The following is a 26801-nucleotide window of genomic DNA, read 5'->3' as shown; positions in this document are numbered from 1 at the left end:
GTTATATGGTGGTCCCAATTCATGTCCTCTGATAGTTCTAAGACGAGGTATGGGTAGTGCTGAACAGTTTCCAGGTAATGTCCCATCATATGGTAGTTGTGAACAACAGAAATGCGTTTTCTGGTTACCCTAAGGACGAAATATTTTGCTGGATGGAATGTCATCTGCCAGCGTCTTGCCCATTCTACCAGTAGCGTAAGGTCTTGTTGTAGTTGCTGGCATGTATGCGAGTTGTGGACTCTTCTGTACAAGAGGGAGTCGTCAGCAACCAGTCGTAGACTAGTACATGGCGATATAGAATCGCCTATGTCGTTGATGTACAGCAGGAAACATAAGGGTCCAAGTACCGTCCCCTGGGGTACACCGGAACGTAGACTGGTACATGGTGATGTAGAATCGCCTATGTCGTTGATGTATACAGCAGGAAACATAAGGGTCCAAGTACCGTCCCCTGGGGTACACCGGAACGTACTGCTTTCATATCACTCATTTCACCATCTACACAAACTCGTTGATTTCGTTTGGTAAGCCATGCGCTTATCCAACCAAGAACATCTCCACGGATACCGTAGTAGCTCATTTTCTGCAATAGCCGCTGGTGTGGGACTGTGTCAAATGCCTTGGAAAAATCCAAGACAAGCATATCTATTTGTTCTCTCATGTCCAGAGATCGTGCCACTGATTCTATGGTGTTCACCAGTTGAGTTTTACTAAAAGTATTATTAAATTTGTTTATCAGATGTTGTTTCGATGGGTCTTTGCTGATTTATATATGTATACTATCTTTTAGGTCGCACTTTCAAATTGATTCGTAGTGATAGTTCGACGCTTCGATAGTCCGACAGTTCGATGGTCCGACAGTTCGATAGTCCGACGGTTTGATGGTCCGACGCTTCGATGTTCCGACAGTTCAATAGTCCGATAGTTTAGTGGTATTTCTTCTTCATTTGATATGAGTCGGAAGTTATGTACCGGATTTAAGTACTGCGTATATATGATGAAAGCAGTGGCGGATCCAAAAAGAGGTGTGGGGTCCGGGGATGGAACCCCCTATTTTTGGACGATCAAGGCATTTCAATGAGGACACGAAGTTGACTCGCCCCGCCCCCCCCCCCTTTTTGTCCTAGGTTAGGACCCTCTTTTAAAATGACTGGATCCGCCACTGATGAAAGTATCGTGAACTGATTAAAAAGTAAAAAGATCCTACCTACCTGCCTACCAACTGGAGGAAAAGCTGAACATGGCTTCTGGTCAATTATGTGGGATTTTTTTTGGGGGGGGCCTCCACTAAGTCAGTTCTGGTCACATATGACTGTTTTCACGTATTCACAGTAATCATTTGACTGACTAGTGCTGCCGCCTGGCATACAAATGCTGCACTATTTAATTTTAAGTTGGTTTTTTTTTCTTAATGTTCAAGACAATATTTGTAAGCCAAAGTTAAAATTGACCCCTTGTTTCAGACAATAAAATATGTAAGTGGATTTTTTATAGGGTCCTATTTTTAACTACTAGTAAGTTCGGTTGTGGTGGCCATCTTGGTTGGAGTTTGGGGACGCTGACCATAACTTCCAAAAGAGACAACACAAGGACCATTGCTGCAAAGTTTGCTTCAAATTGACTTAATGGTTTCAGACAAGATGATTTTGAAGTGAACTTTCCATAGGACCCTTATGTTTAACTATGTTCAGCTAGCGGCCATCTTGTACTACGGGGCATCGGACACAATTATGAAAGAGGACCACATAAGGACCATTGCTGCCAAGTTTGGTTCAAATTGGCCCTGTGGTTTCAGAGAAGATAATTTTTAATTAGAATATTGACAAACGGACGCCAAGTGATGGCAAAAGCTCACATGATTTTTTTTTAGGTCAGGTTAGCTAAAGCAAAAAAAAAAGGGTCCCGTGTAAAATAATTCAGACGAGAAAACCTAAAACGGAAAACAAGTATAAAAAAATACAGCAAAAAACAAAAACCACAGCAGGGTTAAACGGTTTTTTTTCTGGATCCAAGTTTTCCGAAGACAGTGGTGAAACAGCACGATAAAAATCAGTTGAAAACGACCAAAATCATCAATTTGATACTTGGCACAAAAAAATTAACAATTATAGCATATATCATATAATTTGTTAAGAGTTATACAATAATACATTAACGGGACCAATTTAGTCTGCTTTCTGGTGTACATGGTATTGCGTTACCGCAAGAAGACATTTCTTAAGTTCTTTACTTTTTTGTTTCTTTATTAGGGGTTATGCATTTAGTTATTTTATTGGTATAAGTACATTGTGTAACAACGGATAATCCGTTAGTATCTTTTCTTAGTTTGTTTTTAGTAATGCATTAATTTATCAAATACTTATATTTTCATACAAAACACTATGATCAAATTAAGAATTATTTATTTATGAAAAATATCGCAGGTTGACCCACTCGCACTATCATTTTCCATGTTCATTGGACCGTGAAATTGGGGTAAAAACTCTTATTTGGCATTAAAATTAGAAGATCATGTCATAAGGAACATAGACTAGTATATATTTGTTTAGGGGCCAGCTGAAGGACGCCTCCGGGTACGGGAATTTCTCACTACATTGAAGACCTGTTGGTGACCCTCTGCTGTTGTTTTTTATTTGGTCGGGTTGTTGTCTCTTTGACACATTCCCCATTTCCATTCTCAATTTTATGTATTAAGTTTCAAGTTGATTGGCTGACTTCAACTTCATCAAAAACTACCTTGACCAAAAACTTTAACCTGAAGCAGGATGAACGGACGAACAAACGCACGGACGCACGGACGGACAGACCAGAAAACACAATGTCCCTCTACTATCGTAGGTGGGGCATAAAAAATAACGGGGATTCAGTTTGGAAAAAAATAGGTCTGTCGCGTCTCGAAAGCCAGGTAAACATTCAAGTATTTCACGTGCTAAGTGTGCAATTCTAAAGTAGTTTAAATAGATTAAGATATATAGGTTGAAATATGAAAGGGGGATTATCTGAGAAATAAGTTAAAAACCAAAAACGGGGATTTAGTTTTGGAAAAGTTAGGTCTATCGCGTCTCGAAAGCCTGATAGAACGTCTTGTGCCTGTGATTAGCCTATATCATATCTGGTTGTATATGTCGGACTGTCGGACCGTCGGACTATAGAACTGTTGGAATATTAAACCGTCGGACCATTGAACCGTCGGACTATAGAACTGTCGGACTGTCGAGCGGACCCCCTTTGATTTAAAGATAAAGATAAAGATATTTTATTTCCTAATCATAGGGCTCATAACAAGCATGTAATCACATAAAGTAAAAATAAAAAGCCTTTCTCTCCCACTCGCATACACTCACACATACAACTATCGTTTAGCATGTTTAATTTAGTATATGATAGTGATCGATATCGGAAACTGAAATAAATCAAACTTGAACTAATTGATACATCTGGAATCAAAATGAAAACTGTGTATCCCCCCTACCTCCATAAAAATAAAAAAAAATAAAAAACACCCAAAAACTGACATAAATTTATGATACACTGTACAAGTATGTCAATACAATGTAGTAACAGAAAGATCTTTGAATATTTTCATTTTATTGCATCTATCATTTTTAAAACAGTTAAGGAAACTGTTCATTAGCCTTTATGAATGAAAAAAAGTCTATAACCTGAAAAATCTTGGCACCACGAAGCTATTTTTTTCCTGTTACTTTCTGTCCAGTGTTCATTATCAATGTGTGGCGAGTGTGTGAATGAAGGGACGAGAAGACAAGAGGATGACATTGTATAAGGATCCAACTTCCGTCGAAAACTTTCTCACTAAAACTTTCAGAATAGAAATTCCCAAATTCGATGAAATACAGTACAGTATAGTTAGACGTACAAAATTATACTGAAGTTACATTTTATTGTCGAGTAGAATTACTAAAAGTATGGTATATTAGTCTAGAATAGAGAAAAAGAACGATAAATTGTGATACAAGTAAACGTACATGATACCACAAAGATTTTTTCATTAATCTATTTTTAGAATAAGGGGATCTCCGATTTAATGCGGAGGATTTCCAGTTGAACTTGAACTTGTTAAAGTATGAATAAGAGGATTATCAGTGTTGCACATTTTTACTTCTAAACATCAGGAAGATTGGTATGCTATTGTAACACAAAACTGAGGGAGAGAAACGTTATAAATAACTGGTAATTAATTAGTCCCTAAACTTGTTACCCTTACAAGTTACAACTTACAGACAGCCTTCTTCTTCCGAATACGGGAGTAGACTCCTAGGTAGGAGTGTAAAACTTCCCGGAACTTGTGTGCTATGTACATATGGACTTAATTTAAAAATAATATGACAAAGAAAAATCGTTATCAATAACATATATACATTATGTACAGTGGCTTTAAAGTTTAATAAGTTGCTGTGGATCCTTCAAGTGTTAGAGTGGATATGCCACTTTTGAAGGATTCCAGGGTGTCAGACATACCTATTGCTTCAGGTAGTGAGTTCCAGTCCGAAATAGTGCGAGGATAAAATGAAAATTTATAGAAATCTTTATTTGTGGATATTTGCCTAAATTTATGTTTCCCCCTAGTGCGTCTATCAGAAATTGTTAAGTTGTCCTTAGGAACTTCTACTAACCCCCAATTTATTTTATACAGCATAGTTAATCTAGCTTTTTTCCTTCTTAATTCTAAATTTTCCCATTCCAATGATTTTATTAAATTTGAAACTGCTCCAGGTGATCTGTCTTTATAATCATTGAAGACAAACCTGGCTGCCTTACGCTGTACCTGCTCAACCTGAGTGATGTGTTGTTTTTTGTACGGATCCCAGACAGGGGAAGAGTATTCGACGACCGGACGGACAAGTGATGTGTACGTAAACCATGGTAATGTACGAAAACCATCATCAAATGAACAGGCATTTTCAGATAAAAAACTTTTTAACCAAAACTGAAACTTTAACATAGTCATGATAGTGTCATTATCCAATTTATGACATAAAATATGGTATAATTATTAAATACTGGAACACTTATAAACAAGGAATGTCATTATGACTAGAACTGTTTTAAAGAAATATATTCAGACATGTATGCTTCTTGACTAGAATGTTTTCATGAGCCATTACATTTTCTTGAATAAGTTGAAACTTATATATGAACAACTAGTTTCATTCTGGTAGCTATGTTTCAGATTAAATTTTATGTTATTACATATAACTCTTACACATAAATGTCAGTCCCATTTCTGTTTTCTGTGGTTACTTCCCCTTCTTTTGACAATTTGTCGAAGAATTGAAATCTGTAGAAATTCAACAGATTTGTCGTCTTTGTTTAATCAGTTTGTCATAAAATGTGTACAGTAATAGGATTAAGAGAGGATTTGCCATTTATCCATTTGGTGGTTATGTCGTTTTGGTCATACACCACATGAAAAATGTTTAACAATTCAAACAAGACATCCTAATTTTTAACAAACAATTCATGAAAAAAAATACTTTGTGTATGACAGACCTTAACCAGTGACAACCTGTGACTGTACTACAGGATCCTGTCTTGAGACAGCGACATAAAGATGTTGGCAGGGTTAAACATGTGGATGAGCGCTCAGCCCTAAATGAACCTGGGACGGCAGTGATTATGATATCGCACAGCAGAAGAACAAACTGTAAAACCAGACTGTGTAGTTTGCAACTAAAAGGATCTACAAGAGACATATTAGATATAAACTTAGAAATTGTATACATCATGTGCATGATATATTTTGGAACTTATTTATTGTAGCTACAATTTGATTGATTGATTGATTGTTGTAATTTCAACACTATTAGTCAGTGACTATTGTGCTATTCAGGGTTCTCGCTAAGGCGAGTCAATGAGTCCTGGACTCATCAAAATCTGTCTGGACTCACCATTTTCAAAACTCTACATCTTTGTGTAGTTAGGGTTGCTTCTTAATGATTTGGCACGATCTATATCCATTAACATTTCAAATGAGCCCTTCCTCCGTACAGGCGTGTTTACAGATATCCATGAAGATTTAAGTCACGGAGGAGTGGTTTCATCTTTGTCGTCTTCACAACGATTTGTAGAAAATATGCCATACTTCAAGCTGCTGTCGAATTATTTAACCACTGAAATTGGTTCCATAAAGTCAGGCTCCACAGATTCTGTACCCGATTTGTTTGAGACAGAATGGTTATCGTGTCAGTTATGAATATCCGCTGCATCATCGTCAATGATATCATCACACATCATTACATGTGCCTGAATCTGTATAAACAGTTTACTAATAAACTTTTTTGTTTGTTATTTGTCTTAAAATTGACACGAGATGACAGCGTAAAGTACTCCTTTCGTGACTTCATGGATACCTGTAATCAATTTCCATGTGCTTTATCACATGAACGCTTGACGGGAAGCTAAGAAAAACCGAACTTGAAATGCGTAATTGACCCAGACTTTAAATAATTTTCGGAAAGGACCCAAACATGCCAAAGTTACGGATCGCGTCAATAGAAGAATTAAAAAAAAAATTTCAAATTTAAAGCAATAAAATTTTCACAGTCAGGAGGATTTTCAAGGGTCGGTCGGTAAACTGCAAACAAACAATATTTTAATTTAAGCCTGATTATGAAAAATGTTGAGTCCCTGGACTCGCCTTCAAAAATCCTTAGCGAGAAGCCTGGTGCTATTTCTAGGCGGTCATTTTTTATTGGTGGAGGAAGTCTGAGTCTACCATGTCCAAGGAGAAAACCCCCGTCCTTAGGTACAAATGTAAGAAAACAATCCTAGTCAATTACGATTGGAGTCAAGTGCACATGCCCCGTGTGGGATTTGAACTCATAACACCAGGTTTGACAGTCTAGTGATTATAGTTAGACCTCTTCATTGTTCTTAGACACCATGGAAACTTCGCAACCAACATTGACCGAGGCCTCCTGAAACTTATTTGAATGTCCATCATTAACCTTATACTTACAATGACTAAATAACATTTATCATGTTTATCATGTTTATTAGTTTCAGAAAATACATGATACATTTGATTAATTTTCAACATTACATATTTTGATACATTTAACATATATATTTTTCAGAATTATATATTGCAACTTAAAGGATCGGCAAGAGTGTTGGCAGGCTAGTGATACAGTAGTATGACCATGATGACTACTTCAACACTTAGCCACCAAGGTCCCCATCACTAACCATATTGTTGATAAAATTTTACTAGTTTCAGAATATTTTTTAACATGATACATTTGATTAATTTTCATTATTTTATATTTTTGATACATTTATATATTTTTCAGAATTATATTAGAGAAACAAGTAGACGATGAGATAATGATTACAGGGAAACCATAAAAAAAAGAAACAATGATTGAGTTTGAATCTTTACAAATTCATAACAATATTAATCAGACAGACTTAACAAGAGGATTAATTACGATCGATGGTGAACTAGAATCAGACGATATAAAATCGTTAAAATTCCTCTGTCAAGATCACATAGCACAGAAAACCTTAGAAAAAATTAAAGATGGAATTCAAATCTTTAACGAACTTGAAAGAATCGGAAAAATTGACACTTCACGAGGAGAGGTGGATTACCTGTTGGAAAGTTTGTGTAGATGTCATCGAATTGACTTAATCAGGAAGATGGGTTTTAATCAAATACAAGTAAAGAATCGAGTGGAAAGTGGACGTTCTAATTTTTCACCTTTCAGGTAATATATCATTTTCTTTTTTTTCTGTTATAATTTATATATCGTTTAAGATCCTCTTGATATATAATCATGATAATATGACCAGATGACATATCCTTCCTTGTATCATTTGTGTATTGAAATAAAAAAATTATATTACCTTTAATTTAGTAATGGTAAAATTAAGAAGAGGTGTGTGGTACATTTTATATGTCTTTGAGACAGCAAACAAAATAACATGTGTTTGTTTTTGTGGACTATAAACATCATGATAAACAATTCAAAAGCTGTGATAACATAAATAATATAAAAAAAAGTGTGTAGTTGTGTATTACACACACACCCCTCTGCCAACTACTTTTTGGGGGTAAATGAGATGTACCATACTCATCTAAAGAAGGTACATGTATGTCTGTTAGTGTTACATGTTTCAATGGGACATTATTTTACAAATACATATAACAAACATGTGTTACATGTACCACAGATTAAGAAAATTTAAGAAATCAAAGAGTAGACAACTTATGAAAGAATATATGTAAGTACGCAGTGGCGGATCCAGGGGGGGGGGGGGGGTTCCGGGGGTGCGCACCCCCCTTTATTTTTGCAGATCAATGCATTTGTATCGGGACATATGTTTTGCACCCCCCCCCCTGCACCCCCCCTTTGCCCTGGGTTAGCACCCCCCCTTTCGAAAATTCCTGCATCCGCCCCTGGTACGGTTACTCTATAGAGTTATATATCCTTGACTGTTCATATAAATGTTTGTTTATTCTATTTTAGATTACTTCTGTTTGAAATTGCTGAAGAAATGGAGACTGCGGACTTGAAGACAGCTCTTTTCACCTTGTCGTCAGTAATTCCCAGATCGAAACATGATAAAATTAAATCTATCTGTGATGTATTTATCCAGCTTGAGAGATCTGGGGATTTATCTCCCCTTAATGTTGATGTATTGTACAAATTATTGAAGATGATGGACCGAGGAGATTTAATCACCAAAGTCAGAGCCTATCAAGGTACATCACAGCTTGACTAGAATATATATGAGGCCAGTCTGAGGGTCTAGATGGGCTGTAAAATCTTTTAAAACTTTTATAATCATGATTATTGACACAATAAAACACAGGTCAATTAGTGAGCTTCTGCCTGTCTGTATGTTTAGGCTGACAATTCCAATGGGACAATAAACATAATAAAAAAAACTGTTTTAAAAAAACAAAACAAACTTAAGAGTCCACTATCACTTCACAGAAAACTAAAGATGGAGCAACACTATGAGGGTAGTGATGCCCTTTTCGGTCAGGCGTCAAACAGTAACTTTCGGCTACCGTTAGCGTCAAATTGGTTAAAATATTATCGTGATTCGTCAGAGGTCTCAAATAATTATTGTTACCGTTATTTTTGGAAAAAAATTAACGTGATTTGTAAAAACCAGTCGATTTTATTATCGTCTAAACAATGCTAAACATGCTAAAAGAAAGTGTACATTTTATAGTCATGCGCCAAAAATAACCATTTAGCAAGAATTTTTACCGTTATTTGCCATGAAGCTACCCCCATTACGGCCCTCCACTATCCCCACCAAAAACTGCATGGTGAAACTCTGATACTATTGAAGGATCATTCCAACCTGCATATTGCACTGAATATGTGATTTCCACCACGTTTTTCTCGATAAACACACCAATAAAATACATTGAGGAGTAATAACCAGTGATAAGGCATCTTACAATAGAGATTTTGATTACTGTAAATTCTGAAATTATTGTGTGCATTTATCATGTTTATTATTGTGATTTTTAAAGGATGGACAAATATGCAAGATTAATAATTGCGATTTAATTAAAATCTGAATACAGATTTATGTACAAATGTATGAGGGTTTGGATGGGGTTAAATGATTAAAGAATAATGCCCTTAAAAAATGAAGATTAGAGAATAACGGGCAAAAAAAATGAAGATTAGAGAAAAAAGGGGTTAATGTTTTGAAGATTAGAGAAAAAAGGGGTTATTTTTTGAAAGATAAGAGAATAAAGGGGTGAAAAATAAATGTTTACAGAATAACAGACCCCCCATCCAGACCCTCACGTATTACATATATCTGAATGCAAGGTATTTTTTTTTTTATTAAAATACTCACCCAGTCACATTCTTTGCAATAATAAAAACCTTGCTATAATTTCTGAATTTACCTGCATACAGTAATGTCTCTTGTTTAACCTTCGGCAATGGCATCATAAAATTTAAAAATCATCACAAACATCATCATAATGTGTAAATGATCTTACTGTAAAACTGAACATGCTGAATGTAAAAGTTTGATTAAACTGAGCTATAAAGTTTAATTTTTTGCTAGGAGCTCAACCAACAGGATGGAATACAGAGATAGGATATGGACCAGTAGAAGAAGGACAGGTACCCAGAACAGTTGAGCAAATGGAACCAGAATACCAAGGTGAAGGTCAAATACCTGCTGCTAATACAGTGGAACAACAGAGACCTACACAAGCTACTGAACATTCAGTTCAGTTTACAGGCAACCAGTTACCATTACATTTAGGACAATTCCAAAATTCAACTGCCAGTGTTAATCCAAGCGTAAACGACATTCAAAGTGTTATTCCAAGTCAGCAAGAAATAGTAGACATTCAAGGTACCAGATCAAACAAAAATGGTAGACCATACGATAATGTGGATAATAACATGCATAAAAGATTGAAAGTGTTAGACAGGGAACGTGACAGACTGGTTCCAAGTCAACAAGAGGATCCAGTTTTTTTGTATTCACAGCAAGAACAACCATCACCTGGTGCCTTCCCATCTGTGATAGGTATTAGGAACCAGCCACCAACTGAACCTTCACTTTTTCATAGAACTGGAATAAGTAGTGAGGTACCAGTGAATCATCTGGTACCTCGTAATGATGTTATTACAGAGGAGCAATCCCCTGGAGACAGTGGACTAACAGCAGGAACTGTGTCTTTGCCGGAAACAAGTTCACAAGAAATAAGTTCAGGAGGTACAAAAAATAATGTAGAATATGATATAAGTAAGCCTATTTAAAATCTTGTTTTTCGAACCGACCCTACTCATTTGCAAAAACAATTGCTACCCTGTTTCAAACAAATGGTTATGAACCTGAAAATTGATATGATCTGTTAGCTTGCTTAGCTTAAGCTTATTTGGAAAAACCTTTTGGAAGTTTGAGTCTCCAATGCTGTTCAACTTCGTTCTTTATTTGGCCTTTTTAACTTTTTTTTTATTTGAGCGTCACTGATGAGTCTTTCGTAGATAAAACGTGTGTCTGGTGTACTAAATTTTTATCCTGGTATGATATCTAAGATGAGTTTATTTGTAAGATTTTTTGTTCCTGCTACTTTGATTTGTGTGCATATAAATAGGAGATAACTGTATTGTATTTTAAGCTCTGATGGCATCAATTGGTAATTTGATGGTTGCAAATTGAGTAAACAGGTATTTGCGTCCATCAAATCAACAATTGATGCTGTAGTAGCTTAAAATATAATATTGTTGTCTCCATTCTAATGAAACTGACAGAAAACAACGTCAAATCATACATTTAAAATCTGTCATACTTTGTCTGTGCTTGTAGTTATGTTTTCATAGCATCAATTGGGGACATTATTCAATCAAAATAAATGTTACATACAATGTTGCATTAGAATGATACCTAATTTTAATTCCTTCCATCTTATATCATTCTTAAATCAAAAAAAATATATGTCCTTTTTATACAACAGCAAAAAAAAAATTTGTGGTCCGTATATATATTGGTATCACGTCACCGTCGTCGACATTTGGTTTTCGCACAATAACTTTAGTATAAGTAAATAGAAATCTATGAAATTTAAACACAAGGTTTTTGACCACGAAAGGAAGGTTGGGATTGATTTTGGGAGTTGAGGTCCCAACAGTTTAGAATTAGGGGCCAAAAGGGTCCACGAATAAACTTTGTTTGATTTCATCAAAAAATGAATTATTGGGGTTCTTTGAAATGCCGAAATCTTACCGTGTATTTAGATTTTTGATTTTTGGTCCCGTTTTAAAATTGGTCTTCATTAAGGTCCAAAGGGTCCAAAATTAAACTTAGTTTGATTTTAACAAAATTGAATTCTTCGGGTTCTTTGATATGCTGAATATAAACATGTACTTAGATTTTTTATTATGGGCCCAGTTTTCAAGTTGGTCCAAATTGGGGTCCAAAATTTAAAACTTTGTTTGATTTCAACAAAAATTGAATATATGGGGTTCTCTGATATGCTGAATCTAACCATGTATTTAGATTTTTGATATTTGGGCCCCGTGATCAAATTGGTCCACATTGAGGTCTAAAGGGTCCAAAATTTAACTTTATTTGATTTCATCAAAAATTAAATTTTTGGGGTTCTTTGATATGCTGAATCTAACCATGTATTTAGATTTTGGATATTGGACCATAATAGGTAAATGTCCAATTTAAAATTTTTAAGTTCTTAGACCACATTCATTCTGTGTCAACTATTTAATCACAATCTAAATTCAGAGCTGTATCAAGCTTGAATGTTGTGTCCATACTTGCCCCAACTGTTCAGGGTTCAGGGTTCGACCTCTGCGGTTGTATCAAGATTCGCCCTGCGGAGCATCTGGTTTCATAATAAAATGACCCAAATCTAAGCTTTGGTTTATAAATTTAAGTTGAGTTACTGAATAGTTTTGCTTTTTATATTGAATTACATCATGTACATACAGTCAGGGGTACTACTTATTCATGTTATTCAAGTAATTTTTATTTACTTGAAGAAGTAAAAAAAAATATACACATATAAGTAAATTTGTAGGATACTTATACAAGTGAATTTTATTTACTTGTATAGGTAAACCAAAAATTGGTTTAGTTATGTCCCTTAGACATTCAGAATTTTTTACTTGTTTAAGTAAAAAAGTCATCCTTTCTTCTTTTCTTGAATTCTTAACCCCTAACGGGAAGGATTGTGCCTGATGTTCATATGATGAAATCATAATCTTTCAGTCAGTTTAATTGAAGTCTGGAGCTGGCATGTCAGTTAACTGCTAGTAGTCTGTTGTTATTTATGTATTATTGTCATTTTGTTTATTTTCTTTGGTTACATCTTCTGACATCAGACTCTGACTTCTCTTGAACTGAATTTTAATCTGCGTATTGTTATGCGTTTACTTTTCTACATTGGTTAGAGGTATAGGGGGAGGGTTGAGATCTCACAAACATGTTTAACCCCGCCGCATTTTTGCGCCTGTCCCAAGTCAGGAGCCTCTGGCCTTTGTTAGTCTTGTATTATTTTAATTTTAGTTTCTTGTGTACAATTTGGAAATTAGTATGGCGTTCATTATCACTGGACTAGTATATATTTGTTATGGGGCCAGCTGAGGGACGCCTCCGGGTGCGGGAATTTCTCGCTGCATTGGAGACCTGTTGGTGACCCTCTGCTGTTGTTTTTTATTTGGTCAGGTTGTTGTCTCTTTGACACATTCCCCATTTCCATTCTCAATTTTATTAAGATTTCTTTGTTCTAATAGAATTTTAAATTGTGTACCCTTTGCAGATGTCTTTACCAATCATTTAAGTGTAGTTTCATGGACAATGAAAATCCCATTTGTCTTTTATCTTCACAACACTGATCATTTACAAGCCCCAAGGAAGCAATTTTTGAAGGCCTTGCGCAAATATACAAGATCTTTGCTCAATCAGTTTCTTTGTTGAATCAATGAGATGAAACATTGAACTTTAATAAAAAAAAATTGAGCAAACCTGGGAAAAATCATTAAAGGCATGATTTTACATCTCAAAACTTGAGGATTTTTTGGGGATTGTAAGAAAAAATTACTTATGCAAGTAAATTTTTGAGAAAATTAAGGGGAGATTATTCAAACATTATTTATTTACTTATATGTGTAAATTTTTTTTTACTTCTTCAAGTAAATAAAAAATTAACTTGTACAAGTAGTACCCCTCACTGGCATACATTTCATGGAAGTATGACTTTTGGACTTATTATTCATGTTAGTATAGTTTAATATGCAATAGTGTAAGCAAAATTTAAACAATATCTGTGACATTGCCCATTTACTTCTCATTGACCTTGATAATAATTTGCATATGTTACATATGGTGTAGAAATCTACTATTTTCATTGGATATTATGATCACGTGTTTCCATGCAAAGGTTATTTTATGTATCCGTAGCCTTTTCTTCGTCCTCGGTCAATATAATCTGAACAGGTCTATATATCATGTATATATAACGTATTGACCTCGTCAAAAGTCCATAATTGATAAATATTCAACCTATTTAGCAATTTTTCTTTTATAAAATTTGTACAATTTGGAAATTTTATTTTAGTGTTGGATTTCTAAATTTTTAGCAAATATAGAATTGGAAATAAACATTTGAATGAAAAATATTATTTTTGATAATTTATTTTTGAAGATTTATTCAAATACTTTTTTTGAATAAAGCAAATATAATGCCTAATTCAAGCGTACAGCATATTAAACATGACAAATAGTGTGAAAAAAACCCATTATACACTACAAGTGATAATTATCCTTAAGTCTATTTTATAGAACGGTACTTTTATTTATCTTATGGCATGTATGGTAAACCAGCTGACTTTCAGTTTTATAATGAATTTCAAAAACCTGACTCAAATACTTTTTATCTGGATTAAGTAAATATATTACTGATTGGCTTATATTCTTTAAAATACTAAAATCCACTCAAAGGTTTTTTTTACAGGGAACAATATAAAAGAAAGTGAACTTCATCTTATACTTTGTCTCTGCAAATTTTGCAAAATCTTTGTAAATGTGTAGCTATAATGTTCCTTAATTCACATTATGTGACTTGATATTTGTTTATATTTGTTAGATATACCACTTTCAATAACTGAAAGTAAACTGGTTGAGCTTTCTGAAGTCATAGCAAGAAGAGAGGATTGTACTTTACTGGCTTCAGCATTGATGATTGATTATGACCAGACAACTCAAATAATGCAGGCAAATCCAACAAATGTGCTGAGAGTTCACGGCTTCCTGAAACACTGGTTTATTGAACAGAGAAAAAGATTGGGTACCAGTCCAAGTGCAGATGGTCTGTTAGATGCTTTTCAGCGATTAGGATTCACAGATGCCATTGAAGAGTATGTACGACTCAGTCGCGAACCAGAATCTGAGTTTGTACAAGGTATGATATATTTTGCTCGCTAAAAGTAAAATTTTAAACTGATATGAAAAAATGACAGAATATTGAGTTCAATGATTAAAAAATTAAATACTGAGTGCCAAAAGAAACTAAAAAATCTACATGTACATGTAGACATTGTATTTTTCATAAATGATTATTCAAACTAACCGATGTTCATTTAGAGTTAGAAATCGTTGTTCAAAAGACAACTTTCAAGTTCGATGCATTCCCATCAAAAACTCTGGTTTTGTGCGTTTAGGGGCATCATCACTTCCGTTCCAATTTTGAGCAAGTGGTTGGAAAACTATAATGCTATTTTGCACGAATTATTTGGCAAATTAAATTCTCATAATTGACAATCAGCACTGCTGTCATTAGGAAATTGTGATTAAGTACTTTCAAAACAAACATTATTTCTAGTTTATCCTGCACAATGACGATCGCAAAGACACTTGATGAATGTTAATAGTGCAAGGATACCTGTAGGCGATCCCCTCTATCTGGGAAATGACGTCATAAAGGCAGTATCATTTTAATTGACGATTTTTTTCCAGTGACGGATGAACTCCAAAGTGGTCTATTGTACAGACTCCTAAGGATATACATACATATGTATATTTCTACACTTGTTTAGAAGCTATTTCAGTATTTCATTTTTTGACATTGTAAGGTTCAGTGGCGGATCCAGGGGGGGTTCCGGGGGTGCGCACCCCCCCTTTATTTTTGCCGATCAATGCATTTGTATCGGGACATAAGTTTTGCACCCCCCCTTTGCCCTGGGTGCCCTGGGTTAGCACCCCCCCTTTCGAAAATTCCTGCATCCGCCCCTGATGTTCACACATTCTACTTGTGTACAATGGTGTACAAAAGAATTAAAAATTACACTACACAATGAGATTCAAATTTTAGCCATAATGAGCTGCTCATGGTTTTGTAATTGACTCCTTATCACACATTTTTAAAATCATGAAAACCATGCCTTATTTACTTCAACAAAGAAAAAAGGTCTTTACACTAAATTTCAACAGATTGATATTATTTTGAGTTACTCCCCTTTAACAAAGTTCAGAATTTTTCAACTTAATAATTTCATTAACCTTTTGTTTTGAGCACCTTTAGCTAGATTGTCTCAACACTTATAGCCATCTGAACATGCTGAAAGAGATTAATTTTCGTTTTGGTTTTGATTTTTGATGGTAACAGTAATATCTTCTTCTTCTTTTAACATGTCTTTTTAGTTTCCACATTTTGTCATGTTTGTATAAAGAAAGAGTAAAGATATAGCTTGCAAATATTATTATTTTTTACCTAGTACACATATTTGGTTGGCTGTTCAGGTATCTCTCTCAACTAGCATGATACATTTTCATGCATTTCTTGGTATTTTTCTTTGATTTATTGATTTTTCTCATTAATCTTTACAATTTTGACCAAATCATGCATTTGCTTCATGAAAACACGGCAGTACTGAACCAATTACTTGGTATTTCATTACAGGATCTGAGAATCTTGCTGCACTGTCAGAAGGAAGTGGGAATCAAGAGGAGAATTTTAATGTCTCATCAGGTATGTTTTTGGTATAAAGTTAAATAGAAAAAATACTGAACATCAATAAAAAAAAGAAAAAGAAGGGAAGTTCCTTAGGCCAACCTTAAAAATATGTTTGTTTGCAGTTTTCCGACTGTACCTTCAGATTGAAGGGTCGGTAGGTAGGAAAAATATTTTATTTTATCAGCCAAAATACAGTTTAAACAAGCAGTTACACTAAACCAAGTTTCTTGTGAAGAAAAAAAAACATTTTAAAACAACAAACACTGGACATGCTGAAAACCAACATCAAATGAACAGGCATTTTCAGATAAAAAAACTTTTTAACCAAAACTAAAACTTTAACATAGTGTCATTATCCAATTTATGACATAAAATATGGTATAATTATTAAATACTGGAACACTTATAAACAAGGAATGTCATTATGACTAGAACTGTTTTAAAGAAATATATTCAGACATGTATGCTTCTTGACTAGAATGTTTTCATGAGTAGAGTATTTTCATCAGAAAAATGTAGATATTAAAGATTTATAAGACAATGTATTAAAGAGTGTATTTCTAATAAAAAAAAAAATAACCATTGAATCTTCCTCAATTGAAAAAAAGGCAACTTGAAAAAAAAGTATTAAGACATTCGACTGTTTTCATATTTCTAACAATATTTAATTATATGTGATAAGGTTATAATTTTGCCAGGCTTTAATGAAAACCAAAGAATCTTTGTGTAGTTAGGGTTGCTTCTTATTGATTTGGCATGATCTATATCCATTAACATTTCAAATGAGCCCTTCCTCCGTACAGGCGTGTTTACAGATATCCATGAAGATGTAAGTCACGGAGGAGTGGTTTCATCTTTGTCGTCTTCACAACGATTTGTAGAAAATATGCCATACTTCAAGCTGCTGTCGAATTATTTAACCACTGAAATTGGTTCCATAAAGTCAGGCTCCACAGATTCTGTACCCGATTTGTTTGAGACAGAATGGTTATCGTGTCAGTTATGAATATCTGCTGCATCTTTGTCAATGATATCATCACACATCATTACATGTGCCTGAATCTGTATAAACAGTTTACTATTAAACTTTTTTGTTTGTTATTTGTCTTAAAATTGACACGAGACGACAGCGTAAAGTACTCCTCCGTGACTTCATGGATACCTGTAAACAATTTCCATGTGCTTTATCATTAAATGGTCACATGAACGCTTGACGGGAAGCTAAGAAAAACCGAACTTGAAATGCGTAACTGACCCAGACTTTAAATCATTTCCGGAAAGGACCCAAAGTTCCGGATCGCGTCAATAGAAGTATTAAAAAACATTTCTTCAAATTTAAAGCAATAAAATTTTCACAGTCGGGAGGATTTTCAAGGGTCAGTCGGTAAACTGCAAACAAACAATATTTTTATTTAAGCCTTATAAAAGTTTTCCTATTCCTGACTTGGTACACTGTTGATTCATTAATGTTAAAGGAAAAGTACAAATTTATAGTTTCTTTTTTAAACAAATGATGAAATCACGAAATAATCCAGATAATCCACAGTACCTCTGTTATTGTTTGTCACCTTGATTTATATTTTTATGCCCCACCTACGATAGTAGAGGGGCATTATGTTTTCTGGTCTGTGCGTCCGTCTGTCCGTCTGTTCGTTCGTCCGTCCGTCTGTTCGTTCGTCCGTCCGTTCGTCCGTCCGTCTGTCCCGCTTCAGGTTAAAGTTTTTGGTCAAGGTAGTTTTTGAAGAAGTTTAAGTCCAATCGACTTCAAACTTAGTACACATGTCCCCTATGATATGATCTTTCTAATTTTAATGCCAAATTAGAGTTTTTACCCCAATTTCATGGTCCACTGAACATGGAAAATGATAGTGCGAGTGGGGCATTCGTGTACTGAGGACACATTCTTGTTCTTTTTATATTTGGTATTTGAAAACTTGTAAATGACTCGCCTAAATGTATTTATCTGTAATTTTATGTGATTACAGGAGAGGCTAGAGTGTCTCAAGGAAATGAAGACACAGATTTCAGAGCAGCCACACCCCCTATCAATCAGTCAAATTCAGGAGCACAAGTTGGTCCAAGTAAGTAGTGAGTTAACAGGCTAAACAGGTGTCCTTTATGATAGGTTTCTATGATTATAAGCTTAGACAAGGTTCCATACTTGAGACAGACACATTACTATATGATAAACTGGGAACCAGCTTACTTTTGCAGATAATTTATTTCCGTGTTAATATAAGAAAGAAGATGTGGTATGATTGCCAATGAGACAACTATCCACAAAAGACCAAAATGACACAGACATTAACAACTATAGGTCACGGTACGGCCTTCAACAATGAGCAAAGCCCATTAAGCCTTTTTAAGCCCACATGAGGCAATTTATATTGATTTCATGATTTTTTGGTTTTTTTGTGTATTCATATAATTGGCAGATCATAGTTTTAAATATTTGCCATGATTTATTTTCACTTTGATTTTCAACTCGAGATAGATATGAAAATAAATCGCTCATAAAACTAAGTTGGTTTACAGTATAAACCATTTAAACCAACATGGATAAAAATAGCATTAAACAAAAACAAAACAATCGAACAATCAATGAATCCTGGTATTTATACTTAATTTCTGCTCTATGTTTGGGTTGTTGTCTTTTTGACACATTCCCCATTTATTAAGGCCCACCTCTGGGTGCTAGATTTTCTTGCTGCGTTGAAGACCCATTGGTGGCCTTTGGCTGTTATCTGCCCTTCGGCCAGGTTGTTGTCTCTTTGACATATATTCACCATTTTATTCTCAATTTTATTTCAGGAATTATTTTAATTTGATGATTAAAAATTATTTTTTCAGGTTTGAATCCTCTAATTAACCAGAGCATGCGACAACAAAATCGACAAGATGAAGTCATTGTCCGGCAAATGGAGGCTGTCGCAATTGATGATTCTGCTATGCCTTTCTATAAGATGAATGCCAGACCTAGAGGTTGGTAGAGCTTAATATTTGGATAGTTGAATTTTTTTTCTTGAATTTTTGAATGGCTTAGTTTTAAATGGGGGTAAGGAGATGTATAAAAAGAAGAAATAAGAAGATGTGGTATGAGTGCGTATGAGACAACTTTCACAGGCTAACAACCCATAATTGTAAAATATAAGGGCATATATTTATACCACATTCTACTGCATCCACATCATAATTGTCTAAATATACCTACATATGTTCAATATATCATGTTTATAGTTCAAGGGTAAATGCAAATATGTAGAGGTATGTGGATTATTAAATATCATGCTCTCGTAGAGGTCAACATTTTGTTACTGTAAATTCACATTCTGAATTCAATACATACTGTTGCATTATATAACAGAGTTTCTACATGAAAAGTGTTCCTCAAAAAGATCTAAACTGTTTTTCATTGTATGATAAATATAAGAAGCACATATTCATTATACAATCAAAACAAATGACGGACAAAAATCCGTCTTTTTGGTTTTTTTTTATTATAATTTCTTTCTTATATGATTGTTTATATATAGGATCACTGTTTGAATAATATGTATGTATTGTGTGCTCGTATGAATACTTTGTAATATGCAACTAACAAAAGATATAAATATAAAGTATATTTTGCTAATCAAATCCCCTGGTTTTATTAGCAATTAACAACACAGGGAGGAACCTTAGCGTCATTGTTGTAGCGCTAAGGGACATTGTTCACAACCAGGAATGAAATAAAATATTTAAAGTTGAAAAAAAAAAAAAGAAGCACATATTCCATGTAAATTATTTTTTAGCGTTAATTTAAAAAGACTTAATTGTTCCATCAATATGTTTTAAGTATTTTCATTTTGTATCCTTTATTTTATTTTATGCAATGTTTCTCTATTCTAAAGTTATTTTGCCATCTAAAGTACAAAAATCATTCATATAAAAGAAATCAAGGCTTATTAGCTCATCATCAGTATACCAATAGAAAAAAAGAAGAGATATGTGACTATTTAAAGAGTAAAAAATAGTGCATAAAGAAACTCAGCAAAAATAAAATCTGGTCAAGCACTAAAACCCCCACTGCAGTTGGTAGGTCTACTGTTCTTTATTATAATGTTGGATATTCTCAAAATTTGAGTATACAAATGAAATTTCATTATTGTAATTTATGTTTTAGCAGCAATAATACATGTAATATATATGTTTTAAAAAAAAATACAGATAAGTGTATATTTTTACCAACAATTTATACTAAAAGTAATATCTATTTTTAGGTTTAGCCATAATAATAAACAACCAGCATTTCCATAAGATCAGAAATGATCCACAAAGCAAGGAGATGCCAGCAAGAACTGGTACAGAAAAAGACGCAGGTAAATATAATCTATAAAGTACATTGCATACAAGGGAGAAAACTCTTTTGGAGTCAATAAACTATTTAAAGACTAAACAGCCTATTAATTTCTACCAGTAATTTTTTCTTAAAATTTTGACTGAAGGTATTTCATGATTTTAAGAATAAAATATGATAAAAAAAATTGGGGGTCACTGCCTTCGTTTCTTCACTATAGCAACCCAAGTGTTGTGTGTTTCGGCAATATGAACATGATTTGGTTATTGTTTATAATTTTTGATAATCCAATAAACATGTTATACCTACCAATGCAAACTTACATGTAAAATTCTTTTTTTTTTATATTGATCAGTAGATTTGTTAATATCAATTTAAGATTATAGAGTTAAAGATTCTGGGTGGTTTGATTTTAAAAAGTATGATTTATTTCATTCCCGCCACAAATAATACATAAGAATGAAAAATGTTTCCAGTATCAAAAAATATCTACCAGTGATTTCTTCTTAGGATTTTCAAGAAAGAAAGTGCTATGTGTTATCTTTCAAATAAGTCATCCATCAGTGATTCCCTATATAAACAACCAAATGTTTCCCCACATAAAAGGAGGGGTGGTCCCCCGGCCCCCTGGATCCACCTATGGTATTAAAATTTGTTTTCAATCTTTCCGGTCATTGTAGCTTCTTAAAAAAAAAATATTCGGAGGAATTTTTTTCTTATAAGTTAGCAAAGAAAAGTTCTGTGTTACGCACCTTAGATTTTGATTTTTATAAATCACATTCAAATATTGACTTCTTAATACTTCGATTATTTAGCAGTATACATAAAATTGAACTTCATTACAAGATGGAACAATATTTTACGGGAATCAGTTAGTCTAAAAAGTCAAAATTGGTGCCTGTAGATTGAAACTACTAGTGCTAAATTGTGCAATTTACAAAAATTCAAAATTCAAAGCGTAATTCTTATGCGTTTTTTAATTTTTTGTTTGATTTCTAATTAATTTTTCAAGTAGACTGCTGTATATTAATCCTATTTTATTAAACACATTTGGACACGTACATTGTATTGAAATCCATGAAATACGCAAAATGGGACATTTGTATATGCCACATTTTGCCAAGTTGGACACAATGCATATAGAGCTTTCATGTCACAATCAAGCTGCGTTAGCTTATGCACACGATTAATAGGCTGTAAGGTCTTTAAGTTTTGTCTGGAAATAAGAAGCATCTTATTAACCAACATGACCAAGATTTAGATGTTATCTGTTACCTTTGTGTTGCAATGGCTATTTTGTTTCTGGTGGAATAAAGTTGTGTTATTAACAATCAAGAGATATTTATAGATTATCGTTGATCATCTCAACGATATTGATTTTCTCACTTGAACTGGTACAGAAAAGTAAGAAAAGCAATCGAGTTGAGATGACCAATGATAATCTGTTTATCGCTATTTTACCTATGACGACGTGTCAATTTCATGTCAATTTTGTTAGCAACAGCATGTGGCCACCTTAGTTTCTAGCGATAATTTTTCTATCTCAAGCGAGAAGCATGATATGAAAATTATCACAAAAAAGATCAAAAGAAAAATGCACTAAATAGCGATAAATTAATAAACCAAATATTCTGTACCTCTTTTTATATTATATTAGTTGTTATATTTGTAATATGAAAAGACATGTCAATACATTTTTGACAGAAGTACTGTAAATTCAGAAATTATTGTGAGGTTTTTATTATTGCGAAAAATGCGACAGGGTTGTAATCGCAATAATTTAAACTTGCATTTTGATTTTTTTTTAAAATTCAAAATATTCTATACCATTTATTCCATAAGGAACATATACATGTATTGTAATATTTCTTCCAGCAGAAATAGTACTCAAGAATATCTTTTCCATTTTGAACTTATAGTGTTCAGGAAATTTTATTTCTTGACAAAGACACCCATTGGGAATGTTGTGTTACTCTTATAAAAAGTAAAATCATATAAACACTGAACTCAGAAAAAAATTCAAAATGGAAAGTCCATAATCAAATGGCAAGAATGGATAACAACTGTCATATTCCTGACTAGGTACAGGCATTTTCTGATGTAGAAAATGGTTGATTAAACCTGGTTTTATAGCTAGCTGAACATTTCACTTATATGATAGTTGCATCAGATTTCATTATATTGACAAAATATGTTGATAACTTGTATCAAGCCATATTTGATTATATAAATATTTCCTTTTTTTAGAGAAACTTGATTACATTTGGAGGAAGTTGGATTTTGAAGTACGTTTGTTCAATGATGTGGACTCAACACGTATGACTCAGATCATGGTGGAAACAGGCTTTGAAGACCATTCAAAGTATGATTGTCTTGTAGTGTCAATACTGACACATGGAGTGCTAGGTCATGTTTATGGAGCTGATGGACGTATAGTAAGAATTAATCAGTTAACCAGCTGTTTTTCTGGCAGAAGATGTCCGTCTTTGGCAGGAAAACCGAAGTTGTTCTTCATTCAAGCTTGTCAAGGAAGAGAAAAACAAGAAGGTATAATTTTAAAGTAAATTCTGTTAAAATTAAATCCCCTGCCTGGGAAACATGTGGAGCTGTTATGTCTTTTTCTAACATGCACTTTCATTTCTTAAAAGACTTTATAATACAAAGGATACAGTACTAGTGGGTCTTCTTTTGATACAAATGTGACATCATATTTTCGCAGATACTTTATTTGCGTTTTGCCCTTTCTAGCCCATTTCACGGCGATTTGATATTGCATTTCTTAAACTTAATTACTTAAGTGAGAAATAATCAAAGTTTTACATATTCACAATGAATTGTCTATTCTCAATATTTTTCTACATTCGAAAGTAGCAAAAATATGTTGCTCGCAAAATAACTTAGTTTAGAGTATTCCTTATTTGAAACCCAAAATTTATTATTACAAACAATAAATAAAAGGCAACAGTAGTATACCACTGTTTGAGAACTACGACACAACAGAAACACAACATTAAAATGTATCACACACAGAAACAAGCTATAATATATAGAAATGCCCATTTTCCTGACTTAGTACAGGACATTTTAATAAAAAAAAAATGGTGGGTTGAACCTGTTTTTGTGGCATGCCAAACCTTCTGCTTTTATGGCAATGTAAATTATAACATTAAACATTACATGCATGACAGAATGAATAACATTGTCATATTTTTTTTAGGGCATGCCATTGAAACAGATGCTGGTGGAAGTATGCCAGATGAAGGACAAGATTTAAATGTTGACAGACCAAGGGAGTTAATCCCTGATGAAGCTGATTTCCTGTTAGGATATGCTACTGTTCCCGGCTATGTGTCCTACAGAAGCAGATCTCAGGGGAGCTGGTATATCAATAAGTTATCACAGAATCTGGATAAATATGCTTATCAGTAAGTATAAGAATATGATTCAACTTAAAATTAATAACTTTTGTTGTCTTTGGGCAATTGATGTATTAATTCAACTTGAATATATATTATTCAACATGTCATCTTGTTTTCTTTGGGTATTTTTTTAGAACTATATTATTAGAATATTTCCTACATACTGTAGAAACATTAATATTTGTGGGGTTAAAATTTGTGGTTTTGTCTCTCTAAACAATTTCATTGGTATATCAATAAGTTTTCTCAGAATCTGGATAAATATGCTTATCAGTAAGTATAGGAATATGATTTAACTTAGATTTACTGACTTTTGTTGTCTTTGGGCAATTGATGATAGGTAGGTAGTAACTGTAACCAGTGAAAAGAATCAATACGAGATCTACAAAGAAAACTGACTATAAACAAAATCTACAAATTAGTAAACATAACTGATTTCAATGAACATGGTGAAGGTAACAAGTAAAATCACAAAAATACTGAACTCCAAGGAAAATTCAATCATAATGTCAAATGGCAAAATAAATGACAAAATCAAATGACAAAACACATCAAACAAATGAACAACATAACTGTCATATTCCTGACTTGGTACAGGCATTTTCAAATGTAGAAAATGGTGGATTGAACCTGATTTAACTTAGATTTACGGACTTTTGTTGTCTTTTGGCAATCAATTGATGGATAAGTAGTAACTGTAACCAGTGAAAAGGATGAATACAAAAATTACAAAAAATGACAATTAATATAATCTACAAAAATGACAATAATATATACAAAAATGACAATAAAGTCTAAAAACATGACAATGAGATAAAATCTTCAAAAATGACAATAAATAAAATAGTTATCAAATTAGCATATCTTCCCAGCTGAGAAATTTAGGCTCTAAGAAAAGCATGAAAGATTTTATTAGATTGTCTTGTTTTCTTTAGATATTTTTTAAGAATTATTTCTTTGAAATTTTTCCCACATAGATATAGGAAGATGTGGTGTGAGTGCCAATGAGACAACTCTCCATCCAAATAACAATTTAAAAAAAGTAAACCATTATAGGTCAATGTACGGCCTTCAACACGGATCCTTGGCTCACACCGAACAACAAACTATAAAGGGCCCCAAAATTACTAGTGTAAAACCATTCAAACGGGACATTCTTTTATTCTCATATAGCTATAACTTATCAAGATTACTAAAAACTTATCTTATTTTTAGGCACGACTTGCTGAGTATTCTAATTAAAGTGAATGAGGAGGTTGGTAGAGCGACAGCAAACATTGACAATGGAGCCTACAAACAGATTCCTGCTCCTATGTTTACGCTAAGGAAAAGAATCATATTCAGATAAATTATTTTTTTGCAAATATTGACAATAGTGCATGCAAACAGATTCTGGCACCTATGTTTGCTCTAATGAAAGAATCATCTTCCAATAAATCAAATTGTTGTAAACGTTAAAAATGGGGCTATCAAAAACAGATTCCAGCACCTATGTTCACACTGAGGAAATGGATCATATTCCGAAAATTAATATTGTGGAAGACATTGTTCAAAATTTGTTGCATTATATTGATTTTTCAAATGAAAGATATGTAAATTCAGTTGCCTAGCTGACAAATGAATATTCAAAGAGAAAATTTTGAGACTTGTCTTTTATAAATAGCTGTATGATGAACTAAGTAGTTTGATAATTCAGCATTTGAAAATCTGAAGAATTGTGGGTAATTGAAAGAAAGTTAAGCTATTTAAGTATTCAATATTAATTGATGAGGAAGTAATTCCATCTTTTTATACTTATTACTGTGAATTCATTTTTATTCGTGGTAAACCAATTTTCGTGGGTTTCGTGGGTCACAGCGAACCACGAATTTAAGAATTCAACGAAGAATAATCCCGAAAAATGTGTATGGATTCGGATGTTTATTTCCGGTTTTGTTATGCAGTTCTAGTATAGTGTTGACTAGCGATAAACATTGTAACATAACACATGTTTTTTTATTGAAAGAAGTATTTTAATTAAATCAATAATAAATATATCAAATCAAGGATGGGGTAATTATAAATGTAATGGTAATTAAGTGTAATGCATTACAATTTTCCATGTAATTGAATGTAATGTGTAATTGAGCATTTTTTTAATTACATGTAATGGTAATTTAATTAATTACATTGAAAAAAGCAGCATGTAATGCTCAATTACTTTTGAATTACATTTGAATAAAATGTAATTTTATGGTGTTAAAGATAAGGATTTGTGTTTAATAATATAAATGGAAAAATTATATCCATTTTTCAAATATTGATAAAACATGCTTTTTTAATATATGAAGTCTGTAAATTATTTATTCTGAAGTTTGTTTATCATTTATTTGACTTAGAGATTTTTTTTTGAATAGTCTTATAATTTAAAAAATGTGAGAATCATATACAATGTATAAGTGTTTTTCAGTTTTTAAGAAAGATCTTTAAACTATATAGGTTGATAAGTAATGAATCACCTTGTTAAACATAAACAAAAAAATGTGTCACTGTGAAACATCTTTCTTAGACAGTTTTTAGAATT

General features: G+C 33.2%; 1 protein-coding gene across 2 annotated transcripts; it reads left to right on the top strand.

The window, feature by feature from the left end:
• Positions 1 to 3933: 3933 nt before the first annotated feature.
• Positions 3934 to 26265, top strand: LOC143059664 (uncharacterized). Of its 2 annotated transcripts, none has more exons than XM_076233202.1 (12): positions 3934 to 4141; positions 7314 to 7730; positions 8493 to 8728; positions 10069 to 10731; positions 14618 to 14932; positions 16430 to 16498; positions 18469 to 18564; positions 19334 to 19465; positions 20743 to 20841; positions 23067 to 23366; positions 24037 to 24244; positions 25454 to 26265. In XM_076233202.1, the coding sequence occupies exons 2-12, from the start codon at positions 7381 to 7383 to the stop codon at positions 25584 to 25586; spliced, it is 2601 nt and encodes an 866-aa protein (XP_076089317.1). In that variant the 5' UTR covers positions 3934 to 4141; positions 7314 to 7380; the 3' UTR covers positions 25587 to 26265. The 2 variants fall into 2 exon arrangements, with proteins under 2 accessions (XP_076089317.1, XP_076089316.1); XM_076233201.1 differs by having other exon boundaries at positions 3934 to 4191; positions 25454 to 26264.
• Positions 26266 to 26801: the final 536 nt, after the last annotated feature.

This window comes from Mytilus galloprovincialis, chromosome 14 (assembly GCF_965363235.1).
Source record: "Mytilus galloprovincialis chromosome 14, xbMytGall1.hap1.1, whole genome shotgun sequence".
In the NCBI taxonomy this organism is placed as follows: Eukaryota; Metazoa; Mollusca; class Bivalvia; order Mytilida; family Mytilidae; genus Mytilus; species Mytilus galloprovincialis.
Note: the sequence above shows the minus strand (reverse complement) of the source record. Positions and strands in the feature narration are given on the sequence as shown.